Source organism: Cherax quadricarinatus, chromosome 9 (assembly GCF_038502225.1).
Source record: "Cherax quadricarinatus isolate ZL_2023a chromosome 9, ASM3850222v1, whole genome shotgun sequence".
Taxonomy (NCBI): domain Eukaryota; kingdom Metazoa; phylum Arthropoda; class Malacostraca; order Decapoda; family Parastacidae; genus Cherax; species Cherax quadricarinatus.
In genome coordinates, this window is record NC_091300.1 from 4185140 (window position 1) to 4199274 (window position 14135).

At 49.1% G+C, this 14135-nt stretch overlaps 1 protein-coding gene across 14 annotated transcripts in view; it reads left to right on the plus strand.

Annotated features, from left to right (window-relative positions):
- Positions 1–14135, plus strand: part of LOC128686186 (nucleolar protein dao-5) — a 1503768-nt gene that overhangs the window by 90533 nt on the left and 1399100 nt on the right. The window contains exon 1 of one of the 14 annotated variants that reach the window (XM_053772974.2): positions 12914–13163. The exons of the other annotated variants lie outside the window; for them this stretch is intronic. Within the exon in view, the coding sequence (XP_053628949.1) occupies positions 13119–13163 (45 nt within the window). The 5' untranslated portion in view covers positions 12914–13118. Of the gene's footprint in view, positions 1–12913; positions 13164–14135 lie in introns of those variants that run through there. 14 annotated transcript variants of the gene reach the window in all.

A 14135-nucleotide genomic window follows, 5' to 3' on the forward strand; every position in this document is an offset into this window, starting at 1 on the left:
AAGCTTACTTAAGCAACAGTTCTATCTTGAAAAAGACAAAAGAGTACCTGGAGGTCCACCTCGAGGCTATCTGCTGAGAACAACTAACTCATTCTCCTGGTGTATGAGTTAAGATTGTACACTATAAGGCTCTTGTACCAGAATGAGAAATATGATATAAATGGTTTAGAAATCTAACCGACAAGTTGAAGAATGAGGAATGTTACCGTGTGGCTGCCGAGATGCACATCAGCGCGTACGTTGTGTGTCACCACAAGTGCTCATCATATCTGCTTTATTAACGAATAATTTAAGCGATGCAGTTCTGCGCCGCCGGTCATGTACTCATTGGGACTTTTTAAACTAACCCACAAACTGGGGTTGAAACTAAAGGACGTTTCGGTCCGTCCTGGATCGTTATCAAGTTGATTATGTTCAGGGACGGACCATAATGTTTTATTTCGTCTTTAATGTGTGAGTCAGTTGTGAATCGTCCATCCAGGGTAGTGTTGCTTCTTGTGTAATATTGTATGTACTAATATTGTATGTACTAATATTGTATGTACTAATATTGTATGTACTAATATTGTATGTACTAATATTGTATGTACTAATATTGTATGTACTAATATTGTATGTACAAAAGTAGAAGATTAAAAAAGTCAGGTTCATACCAGTGACCTTTTTTTTTTTAGTTTTTGTTAATCGATGATAAATGCTTTGAACGATTAATGTGTGTGTCAGTGTTGAGTGGATGGAGATTGATCGTCCACGTGGGAGTGGACGGAGATTGATCGTCCACGTGGGAGTGGACGGAGATTGATCGTCCACGTGGGAGTGGACAGAGATTAATCGTCCACGTGAGAATGGACAGAGATTGATCGTCCACGTGGAAGTGAACAGAGATTGATCGTCCACGTGGGAGTGAACAGAGATTGATCGTCCACGTGGGAGTGAACAGAGATTGATCGTCCACGTGGGAGTGAACAGAGATTGATCGTCCACGTGGGAGTGAACAGAGATTGATCGTCCACGTGGGAGTGAACAGAGATTGATCGTCCACGTGGGAGTGAACAGAGATTGATCGTCCACGTGAGAGTGGACAGAGATTGATCGTCCACGTGGAAGTGAACAGAGATTGATCGTCCACGTGGAAGTGAACAGAGATTGATCGTCCACGTGGAAGTGAACAGAGATTGATCGTCCACGTGGAAGTGAACAGAGATTGATCGTCCACGTGGAAGTGAACAGAGATTGATCGTCCACGTGGGAGTGGACGGAGATTGATCGTCCACGTGGGAGTGGACGGAGATTGATCGTCCACGTGGGAGTGGACGGAGATTGATCGTCCACGTGGGAGTGGACGGAGATTGATCGTCCACGTGGGAGTGGACGGAGATTGATCGTCCACGTGGGAGTGGACGGAGATTGATCGTCCACGTGGGAGTGGACGGAGATTGATCGTCCACGTGGGAGTGGACGGAGATTGATCGTCCACGTGGGAGTGGACGGAGATTGATCGTCCACGTGGGAGTGGACGGAGATTGATCGTCCACGTGGGAGTGGACGGAGATTGATCGTCCACGTGGGAGTGGACGGAGATTGATCGTCCACGTGGGAGTGGACGGAGATTGATCGTCCACGTGGGAGTGGACGGAGATTGATCGTCCACGTGGGAGTGGACGGAGATTGATCGTCCACGTGGGAGTGGACGGAGATTGATCGTCCACGTGGGAGTGGACGGAGATTGATCGTCCACGTGGGAGTGGACAGAGATTGATCGTCCACGTGGGAGTGGACGGAGATTGATCGTCCACGTGGGAGTGGACGGAGATTGATCGTCCACGTGGGACTGGACGGAGATTGATCGTCCACGTGGGAGTGGACGGAGATTGATCGTCCACGTGGGAGTGGATTGATCGTCCACGTGGGAGTGGACGGAGATTGATCGTCCACGTGGGAGTGGACGGAGATTGATCGTCCACGTGGGAGTGGACAGAGATTGATCGTCCACGTGGGAGTGGACAGAGATTGATCGTCCACGTGGGAGTGGACAGAGATTGATCGTCCACGTGGGAGTGGACAGAGATTGATCGTCCACGTGGAAGTGGACGGAGATTGATCGTCCACGTGGGAGTGGACAGAGATTGATCGTCCACGTGGGAGTGGACAGAGATTGATCGTCCACGTGGGAGTGGACAGAGATTGATCGTCCACGTGGGAGTGGACAGAGATTGATCGTCCACGTGGGAGTGGACAGAGATTGATCGTCCACGTGGGAGTGGACAGAGATTGATCGTCCACGTGGGAGTGGACAGAGATTGATCGTCCACGTGGGAGTGGACAGAGATTGATCGTCCACGTGGGAGAGGACAGAGATTGATCGTCCACGTGGGAGTGGACAGAGATTGATCGTCCACGTGGGAGTGGACAGAGATTGATCGTCCACGTGGGAGTGGACAGAGATTGATCGTCCACGTGGGAGTGGACAGAGATTGATCGTCCACGTGGGAGTGCACAGAGATTGATCGTCCACGTGGGAGTGGACGTCCACGTGGGAGACAGAGATTGATCGTCCACGTGGGAGCCGACCGAGATTGATCGTCCACGTGGGAGTGGACAGAGATTGATCGTCCACGTGGGAGTGGACAGAGATTGATCGTCCACGTGGGAGTGGACAGAGATTGATCGTCCACGTGGGAGTGGACGGAGATTGATCGTCCACGTGGGAGTGGAACAGAGATTGATCGTCCACGTGGGAGTGGACAGAGATTGATCGTCCACGTGGGAGTGGACAGAGATTGATCGTCCACGTGGGAGTGGACAGAGATTGATCGTCCACGTGGGAGTGGACAGAGATTGATCGTCCACGTGGGAGTGGACAGAGATTGATCGTCCACGTGGGAGTGGACAGAGATTGATCGTCCACGTGGGAGTGGACAGAGATTGATCGTCCACGTGGGAGTGGACAGAGATTGATCGTCCACGTGGGAGTGGACAGAGATTGATCGTCCACGTGGGAGTGGACAGAGATTGATCGTCCACGTGGGAGTGGACAGAGATTGATCGTCCACGTGGGAGTGGACAGAGATTGATCGTCCACGTGGGAGTGGACAGAGATTGATCGTCCACGTGGGAGTGAACAGAGATTGATCGTCCACGTGGGAGTGGACAGAGATTGATCGTCCACGTGGGAGTGGACAGAGATTGATCGTCCACGTGGGAGTGGACAGAGATTGATCGTCCACGTGGGAGACAGATTGATCGTCCACGTGGGAGTGGACAGAGATTGATCGTCCACGTGGGAGTGAACAGAGATTGATCGTCCACGTGGGAGTGGACAGAGATTGATCGTCCACGTGGGAGTGAACAGAGATTGATCGTCCACGTGGGAGTGAACAGAGATTGATCGTCCACGTGGGAGTGGACAGAGATTGATCGTCCACGTGGGAGTGGACAGAGATTGATCGTCCACGTGGGAGTGGACAGAGATTGATCGTCCACGTGGGAGTGGACAGAGATTGATCGTCCACGTGGGAGTGGACAGAGATTGATCGTCCACGTGGGAGTGGACAGAGATTGATCGTCCACGTGGGAGTGGACAGAGATTGATCGTCCACGTGGGAGTGAACAGAGATTGATCGTCCACGTGGGAGTGGACAGAGATTGATCGTCCACGTGGGAGTGGACAGAGATTGATCGTCCACGTGGGAGTGGACAGAGATTGATCGTCCACGTGGGAGTGAACAGAGATTGATCGTCCACGTGGGAGTGAACAGAGATTGATCGTCCACGTGGGAGTGAACAGAGATTGATCGTCCACGTGGGAGTGGACAGAGATTGATCGTCCACGTGGGAGTGAACAGAGATTGATCGTCCACGTGGGAGTGAACAGAGATTGATCGTCCACGTGGGAGTGGACAGAGATTGATCGTCCACGTGGGAGTGGACAGAGATTGATCGTCCACGTGGGAGTGGACGGAGATTGATCGTCCACGTGGGAGTGGACAGAGATTGATCGTCCACGTGGAAGTGAACAGAGATTGATCGTCCACGTGGGAGTGGACGGAAATTGATCGTCCACGTGGGAGTGGACGGAAATTGATCGTCCACGTGGGAGTGGACGGAAATTGATCGTCCACGTGGAAGTGAACAGAGATTGATCGTCCACGTGGGAGTGGACGGAAATTGATCGTCCACGTGTTAGTGGACGGAAATTGATCTTCCACGTGGAAGTGAACAGAGATTGATCGTCCACGTGGGAGTGGACGGAGATTGATCGTCCACGTGGAAGTGAACAGAGATTGATCGTCCACGTGGGAGTGGACGGAAATTTATCGTCCACGTGGGAGTGGACGGAAATTGATCGTCCACGTGGAAGTGAACAGAGATTGATCGTCCACGTGGGAGTGGACGGAGATTGATCGTCCACGTGGAAGTGAACAGAGATTGATCGTCCACGTGGGAGTGGACGGAAATTGATCGTCCACGTGGGAGTGAACAGAGATTGATCGTCCACGTGGGAGTGAACAGAGATTGATCGTCCACGTGGGAGTGGGCGGAGATTGATTGTCCACGTGGGAGTGGACAGAGATTGATCGTCCACGTGGGAGTGGACAGAGATTGATCGTCCACGTGGGAGTGGACGGAGATTGATCGTCCACGTGGGAGTGGACAGAGATTGATCGTCCACGTGGGAGTGGACAGAGATTGATCGTCCACGTGGGAGTGAACAGAGATTGATCGTCCACGTGGGAGTGGACGGAGATTGATCGTCCACGTGGGAGTGGACAGAGATTGATCGTCCACGTGGGAGTGGACAGAGATTGATCGTCCACGTGGGAGTGGACAGAGATTGATCGTCCACGTGGGAGTGGACAGAGATTGATCGTCCACGTGGGAGTGGACAGAGATTGATCGTCCACGTGGGAGTGGACAGAGATTGATCGTCCACGTGGGAGTGGACAGAGATTGATCGTCCACGTGGGAGTGGACAGAGATTGATCGTCCACGTGGGAGTGGACAGAGATTGATCGTCCACGTGGGAGTGGGCGGAGATTGATCGTCCACGTGGGAATGGACAGAGATTGAGAGTCCACGTGGGAATGGACAGAGATTGATCGTCCACGTGGGAATGGACAGAGATTGATCGTCCACGTGGGAATGGACAGAGATTGATCGTCCACGTGGGAATGGACAGAGATTGATCGTCCACGTGGGAGTGAACAGAGATTGATCGTCCACGTGGAAGTGAACAGAGATTGATCGTCCACGTGGGAATGGACAGAGATTGATCGTCCACGTGGGAATGGACAGAGATTGATCGTCCACGTGGGAGTGAACAGAGATTGATCGTCCACGTGGAATTGAACAGAGATTGATCGTCCACGTGGGAATGGACAGAGATTGATCGTCCACGTGGGAGTGGACGGAGATTGATCGTCCACGTGGGAGTGGACGGAGATTGATCGTCCACGTGGGAGTGGACGGAGATTGATCGTCCACGTGGGAGTGGACAGAGATTGATCGTCCACGTGGGAGTGGACAGAGATTGATCGTCCACGTGGGAGTGGACAGAGATTGATCGTCCACGTGGGAGTGGACAGAGATTGATCGTCCACGTGGGAGTGGACGGAGATTGATCGTCCACGTGGAAGTGGACAGAGATTGATCGTCCACGTGGGAGTGGACAGAGATTGATCGTCCACGTGGGAGTGGACGAAGATTGATCGTCCACGTGGGAGTGGACGGAGATTGATCGTCCACGTGGGAGTGAACGGAGATTGATCGTCCACGTGGGAGTGAACGGAGATTGATCGTCCACGTGGGAGTGGACAGAGATTGATCGTCCACGTGGGAGTGGACGGAGATTGATCGTCCACGTGGGAGTGAACGGAGATTGATCGTCCACGTGGGAGTGAACGGAGATTGATCGTCCACGTGGGAGTGAACGGAGATTGATCGTCCACGTGAGAGTGAACGGAGATTGATCGTCCACGTGGGAGTGGACGGAGATTGATCGTCCACGTGGGAGTGAACGGAGATTGATCGTCCACGTGGGAGTGAACGGAGATTGATCGTCCACGTGGGAGTGGACGGAGATTGATCGTCCACGTGGGAGTGAACAGAGATTGATCGTCCACGTGGGAGTGGACGGAGATTGATCGTCCATGTGGGAGTGAACGGAGATTGATCGTCCACGTGGGAGTGAACGGAGATTGATCGTCCACGTGGGAGTGGACGGAGATTGATCGTCCACGTGGGAGTGAACGGAGATTGATCGTCCACGTGGGAGTGAACGGAGATTGATCGTCCACGTGGGAGTGGACGGAGATTGATCGTCCACGTGGGAGTGAACGGAGATTGATCGTCCACGTGGGAGTGGACGGAGATTGATCGTCCACGTGGGAGTGGACGGAGATTAATCGTCCACGTGAGAGTGGACGGAAATTGATCGTCCACGTGGGAGTGGACGGAGATTGATCGTCCACGTGGGAGTGAACGGAGATTGATCGTCCACGTGGGAGTGGACGGAGATTGATCGTCCACGTGGGAGTGAACGGAGATTGATCGTCCACGTGGGAGTGGACGGAGATTGATCGTCCACGTGGGAGTGGACAGAGATTGATCGTCCACGTGGAAGTGAACAGAGATTGATCGTCCACGTGGGAGTGGACAGAGATTGATCGTCCACGTGGGAGTGGACAGAGATTGATCGTCCACGTGGGAGTGGACAGAGATTGATCGTCCACGTGGGAGTGGACAGAGATTGATCGTCCACGTGGGAGTGGACAGAGATTGATCGTCCACGTGGGAGTGGACAGAGATTGATCGTCCACGTGGGAGTGGACAGAGATTGATCGTCCACGTGGGAGTGGACAGAGATTGATCGTCCACGTGGGAGTGGACAGAGATTGATCGTCCACGTGGGAGTGGACAGAGATTGATCGTCCACGTGGGAGTGGACAGAGATTGATCGTCCACGTGGGAGTGAACGGAGATTGATCGTCCACGCGGGAGTGGACGGAGATTGATCGTCCACGTGGGAGTGGACAGAGATTGATCGTCCACGTGGAAGTGAACAGAGATTGATCGTCCACGTGGGAGTGGACAGAGATTGATCGTCCACGTTGGAGTGGACAGAGATTGATCGTCCACGTGGGAGTGGTTAGAGATTGATCGTCCACGTGGGAGTGGACAGAGATTGATCGTCCACGTGGGAGTGGACAGAGATTGATCGTCCACGTGGGAGTGGACAGAGATTGATCGTCCACGTGGGAGTGAACAGAGATTGATCGTCCACGTGGGAGTGGCCGCAGATTGATCGTCCACGTGGGAGTGGACGGAGATTGATCGTCCACGTGGGAGTGGCCGGAGATTGATCGTCCACGTGGAAGTGAACAGAGATTGATCGTCCACGTGGGAGTGAACAGAGATTGATCGTCCACGTGGGAGTGAACAGAGATTGATCGTCCACGTGGAAGTGAACAGAGATTGATCGTCCACGTGGGAGTGAACAGAGATTGATCGTCCACGTGGGAGTGAACAGAGATTGATCGTCCACGTGGGAGTGAACAGAGATTGATCGTCCACGTGGGAGTGAACAGAGATTGATCGTCCACGTGGAAGTGAACAGAGATTGATCGTCCACGTGGGAGTGGACGGAGATTGATCGTCCACGTGGGAGAGGACAGAGATTGATCGTCCACGTGGGAGAGGACAGAGATTGATCGTCCACGTGAAGTGAACAGAGATTGATCGTCCACGTGGGAGTGAACAGAGATTGATCGTCCACGTGGAAGTGAACAGAGATTGATCGTCCACGTGGGAGTGGACGGAGATTGATCGTCCACGTGGGAGTGGACGGAGATTGATCGTCCACGTGGGAGAGGACAGAGATTGATCGTCCACGTGGGAGAGGACAGAGATTGATCGTCCACGTGGGAGAGGACAGAGATTGATCGTCCACGTGGGAGAGGACAGAGATTGATCGTCCACGTGGGAGAGGACAGAGATTGATCGTCCACGTGGGAGAGGACAGAGATTGATCGTCCACGTGGGAGAGGACAGAGATTGATCGTCCACGTGGGAGAGGACAGAGATTGATCGTCCACGTGGGAATGGACAGAGATTGATCGTCCACGTGGGTGTGGACAGAGATTGATCGTCCACGTGGGAGTGGACAGAGATTGATCGTCCACGTGGGAGTGGACAGAGATTGATCGTCCACGTGGGAGTGGACAGAGATTGATCGTCCACGTGGCAGTGGACAGAGATTGATCGTCCACGTGGGAGTGAACAGAGATTGATCGTCCACGTGAGAACTTAAAAATTAGGATTGAGAGAACATTAACGATGACGGGATTCGTGGCATGTGAACACTAGATTTTTGACTAGCGTCTTTGCCTTCTCTCTCCTTTCCCTTCTTTCTCCTACCCCTCCCTCCCTCATCGTCTCCCCCCCACCCCTTCACTTCTCGTCTCCCCTCTTGTACAATCTCTGACAAATTATTTTCACACACTTGTACTGAACGAGTCGACTCGTTTGTTTACGGTCAGCCACTCTGCTTCCTTCCCCTCAATTCCACCTCCACTCATCCTCACCTTCCTCTCTTTCTCGCTCTCTCTCTCTCTCTCTCTCTCTCTCTCTCTCTCTCTCTCTCTCTCTCTCTCTCTCTCTCTCTCTCTCTCTCTTTCTCTCTCTCTCTCTATCTATCTATCTGTCCTTTTCGCTTCCCTCATCCTACCCATCCCCTCCTCAATTTCCCTCTCTTCCTAACTCTCCTCACCACAATTCTTTCCCCTTTCACAATCTCTCACTCTCTCTCCTCCCAATCCATCCTTCTCTTCCCCATTCCATTTTCTCTCCCCAACACCTTTCTGCCCTCCCCTCATCTTTCTCCTCCTCCAGCCCATCTCTCTTTCCCCCCTCCCCTCTGGTGGTGGTAGCGTAGTGTTGGGTAATGGTAATGGAGGATTTTGCGATGTATCTATACACAATACCACCAAAAACAGTTTTAAATTGGCAAGCATAATAGCGACATTCAGGAATCTAGATAAAGACTCATTGAAATCACTCTGTGCCTCCTCATATGCGTGACTCATTCTTAAGTACATTATGCAGTAGCGCCGATGTGGATCCCACACCTCCTGGAAACTGATAAAACCTGAAACTACAAAGGAATACAGCAAGACTAGTGACGATTTGATCAATAAAAAGACGTTTAGCCTTGTGCCATTTGAGGAGTGAAGAACAAGAGATGTAAAGTAAAAGGACACAAGTGCAACTAATATGACATTTTACTGCGGCAACGTTTCGCTCTCCAGGAGCTTTGTCAAGTCATTACAAACAATACATGGACACAGAGGGTATATATAGATAACAAAAAAGGTACAATACCGTGACTGGAACGATACACAAATAACCCGCACATAAAAGAGAGAAGCTTACGACGACGTTTCGGTCCGACTTTGTCAGTGGTCCAAGTCGGACCGAAACGTCGTCGTAAGCTTCTCTCTTTTATGTGCGGGTTATTTGTGTATGGGTATATATAGGCTCAGAGTGAGGTGTAATACTAGTGGTAGTAGCAGTAGTAGTAGTATTAGTGGTAGTATAAGTTGTAGTAGTAGTAGTAATACAATATGGTAGAACAATAACCTTGCACATGAGTAAAAGGTTATAGGTAAGACACATATGCAACAGTTAGGTATCTTTATTTCGAAACGTTTCGCCTACATAGTCTGGAACAATATTGTGATGAATGGTTTGAAAAATCGACAAGTTGAAGATTGAGACACTTATGCAGCAAATGGGAATCTTTATTCAGGAAACGTTTCGCCACACAGTGGCTTCATCAGTCCAATACAAAGAGGAAGGCGTAAGGAGAGGAGGAGTATGAGGTAATCAGTCCCTCAGCCTGGAACAATATTGTTCCAGACTATGAAACAATACTCTTCTCCAGACTGAGGGACTGACCACTTCAAGGGTGATGGACTGATTACATCGTCTTCAAGTCTCTTCTGCTTCTATCAACTTTTCTGTACTCGACTGAAGAAGCCTACTGTGTAGGCGAAACGTTTCGAAATAAAGATACCTAACTGTTGCATATGTGTCTCACCTAACAACCTGTCGGTATTTTATACCATTTGTTCAAAAGGGTTATAACAGCTATTACTTGGGTAACACAAAAATAGATTAGACAAATATTTCTGTTGTTGGTTGGATCTGAGGTCTGTTTCAGTGTTCCTCCTCTGTTGTGTGGATGTGGTGGTCACGGCATACAAAATAGCACGGGACGTCGACAGGATAGACGGGGATGTTATCAGAGCTGCCACAGTAACAAGGGGTATGGGTGGAGATCACTCAGATGAGGACTGTTGAAAAGCACTTAAACTTAACACTGGTGAACGATTGGAATGATCTAAGGAGGGAAAAGCACTTAAACTTAACACTGGTGAACGATTGGAATGATCTAAGGAGGGAAAAGCACTTAAACTTAACACTGGTGAACGATTGGAATGATCTAAGGAGGGACCAAGCGTAGCGACTCAACCCTCCCAAACTCAGAGAGGTAGTTACACATACACACGACCAGTGAAGAGGCGGGGACCAGGAGCTATGATTTGACTCCTGCAGCCACAATTAGGTGTAGATGAATGGTTCACAGAACTGACACGTTGATAAATTAGACACATGTGCAACTCTAGGGTATCTTTATTAAGGAAACGTTTCGCCACACAGTGGCTTCATCAGTCCATACACAGGAGAAGCTTGAAGAACAGGAGAATGAGGTAATCAGTCCCTCAACCTTGAGTCGATGTGGTCAGTCCATCAATCTTGAATAGAATACGGCATATGAGCGGAGAAGGAGCTTATAAACCGTAGGCAGGAGAGGTGCAGCAGTCATAGGTGGTGTCACATTTGCCTAATGTGGAAGTAGGTCGTGCCCAAGGGTTAGGCAAGCGAAAAATTCCCAAGTATTAAGATCCCAAGAGGTTGCTTGCCTAACCCTTGGGCACGACCTACTTCCACATTGGGCAAATGTGACACCACCTACGACTGCTGCACCTCTCCTGCCTACGGTTTATAAGCTCCTTCTCCGCTCATATGCCGTATTCTATTCAAGATTGATGGACTGACCACATCGACTCAAGGTTGAGGGACTGATTACCTCATTCTCCTCCTGTTCTTCAAGCTTCTCCTGTGTATGGACTGATGAAGCCACTGTGTGGCGAAACGTTTTCTTAATAAAGATACCCTAGAGTTGCACATGTGTCTAATTTATCCACAATTAGGTGAGTACACACACACACGCGCGCGCGCACACACACATTTAAAGTTTTTTTAAGAATGAAAGAATGCCGAGGCTGGAAGAGTTCAATGATAACCCACACTTAGTAGAGTAAGGTCATGTCGACTTCTCAGTTCATCCTGGACCATTGTCGACTTGCAACTGAGAGAAAAAGTAGTGAAGACCAGAAGACAGGTCAGGAGGTGGAGGGGGAAGAGTGGTAGTAGTAAATTGTAGTAGAATTAACAGCAGTAGTAATGTCAGCAGCAGTGGTAGTAGTAGTCGTAGTAATGAGGTAGTTAAAGCAATAGAAGTACTACTAGTGGTTGAAGTCATAGTGGAAAGTATAGTAGTTGTACCTAAAAATAAAAGGGAGAAGCACTGTATGTGTACTGGATCACACTGGACGGGATCAGTAATAGAGCAGCGAGAGTAAGTTACATCTCAGGGTGATGGAAGTGAACTTTGCTGAGTTGTCACATTGTATGAGTTCCAGTTATGTAGGGTAGGTGTGACAAATCCTGGTGTGTGTGAGGAGTTACGATAGATGTGTGTACTCACCTATATGTACCTACCTACATATGGTTGAAGGGGTCAAGTCTCAACTCCTGGCCCTGCCTCTGGCTAGTCGCTACTAGGTTCACTCTTGGCTTCGAGAGCATTATCGTACCTCTTCTTATAGTTATGTATGGATACTGACTCTACCACTTCATTCTCCTGGCCGTTCCACGTTCTGACTACTCTAAGGCTGAAGAAATACTTCCTAACATCCTTACGACTCGACTGAATTTTCAACTTCCAGCTGTGCCCCGTGTTCCTGTTCCCCATCTCTCAAACAATATGTCCCTATTCACTCTGACAATTCCTCTCAGCATTTTGTACGTTATATCGCCCATAGTCCTTCTGTTCTCCACTGTCACCAGGATGAGCTTCCTTAATCTTTCCTTATGGGACATACCCCTTAGCTCCGGGACTAGTCTTGTTGCAGACCTCTGAACTTTCTCCAGTTTCTTGACATGCTTGACCAAGTGTGGGTTCTATACTGGTTCTACATATTCCAGTATGGGCCTAATGTGCATGGTGTAGTGTTGTGAATGGCTCCTTAGTCTTAGATTTGCCAGACGCACATTTGCTGCAGGAGTTATTTTGATGTGTGCCTTAGGTGATGTGCTCGATATAATACTCACCCCAAGGTCCTTCTTCTTGAGTGAAATTTGCGGTCTTTGCACCCCCTTCCATCTCGAGCCCGTACCCCATTTGTGGTTTTCCTTGCCCTTCACCATACCTCATATCTTTGCACTTTCTCTAGTTAAACTCCAGGAGCGATTTGTCAGACCAGACTTGCAGCCTGTCCAGATCTATTTGTAGCCTTCCCTGGTCTACGTCTACTTGTAATCTCCTGGCTGTGTAGGGAAGGTTGTATGAGTTGTGAGACTGTGCAGGGAGGGTGGATCAAAGCTCACCCTCCACACAGCAGTGTGGGGCTTCCCAGCTGTGGGTGTGGCCTTCTAGGTGGCAGCAGCACAGAGTATATATACATCAAGAAGTGTGTAACTCACTGTATATACTCTCAGAGAACACTTGTCTTTATTTTTGAGGAAGTCGCGTAGTCTTGGTGGTGGTGCTGTAATAATAGTGTTAATAATAGTAAGAGTGAAGCGAATGTGTTTTCGTCGTTGTCTTGAGCCTAAAAAACTAACTAAGTGGCAGCTGTAAGAACATTAAGGCCGCTGGCTTCGGCGGTGCTGGCCATGCTGAGTTTTGTCTAGCGGGTTCCACCTCACATCGAACGCTGTTTTCCCCTCCTCCTGCTTCTCTCCTGCTCTGCCTTCGGGGCCTCCATGTCACCATGCCCAAGAAACGTGGTGGATTTTGGACGACCATCGCGGAAAAAGTGAGTTTCTATGAGTTACATAATGGGGTGGCCCTCTCACCTGCTGGTTGTCGCTAGTAGGGTAGTACTCTCAGTGTAGACGAGTGTGTACTCGAAGTTTACCTTGTTGAATTTGTAGATTTTTTTAAGGATTGATTTCAAAATAAATCTAAGCGATTGTTTGGCTTAACATCAAGAGTGAAGTAAAAACACACTTCCTCGTTCCTTAGGACGATGATATATATGATTGAAGTGTAAATATAAATATATATATATATATATATATATATATATATATATATATATATATATATATATATATATATATATATATATATATATATATAAATATATATATATACACACAGAGGGACATACACTTCACGAGTAAGGATATTTACATCAAAAGGTGTATGTCTCGATGTATGTGTGCTGATTGTCTACATAATGAAAGCTGTATAGCCCTTGTGGCTTAGCGCTTCTTTTTGATTATAATAATAATAATACATAATGAAAGGATTAAAGAATTCTTGACTGGTGCTGATCAGACAACAAGCAGCCTTAATAACCCTTGTTTAGTTGATTGTTTTCAACCATCGATTATCAATACATATCAAGCAAGACCAAGCTGCTCATCCCTCAGCACCGTGTGTCGAGATAAGTCAGATAATCACTGTTAAGGGGCTCGTTAAACGGTCACCCATTTGCCTGTCTTAACAACAGAGTAATGCTGTTTGTCACTAGTAAGAAGATGAGCTGGCCTGCGGGGGAGGCCATGGTAGCAATAACCATTACCGTATAAACGTCAGTTCATCGTAAATTTTAGTAGCACAACCTGGCTTTTGTGGGATTTATCCCTTGAAAGTTGTGGTAGGGAATATTTTCTCACATATGAGCGCCTCCGGATGTTGGAATGAGCCCTGAAGAGGCAGTGAGCACTAAAAGGTGATTTAATGTTCTCACTGGAAGAAGCGGCTGCCATTTGAACACTGG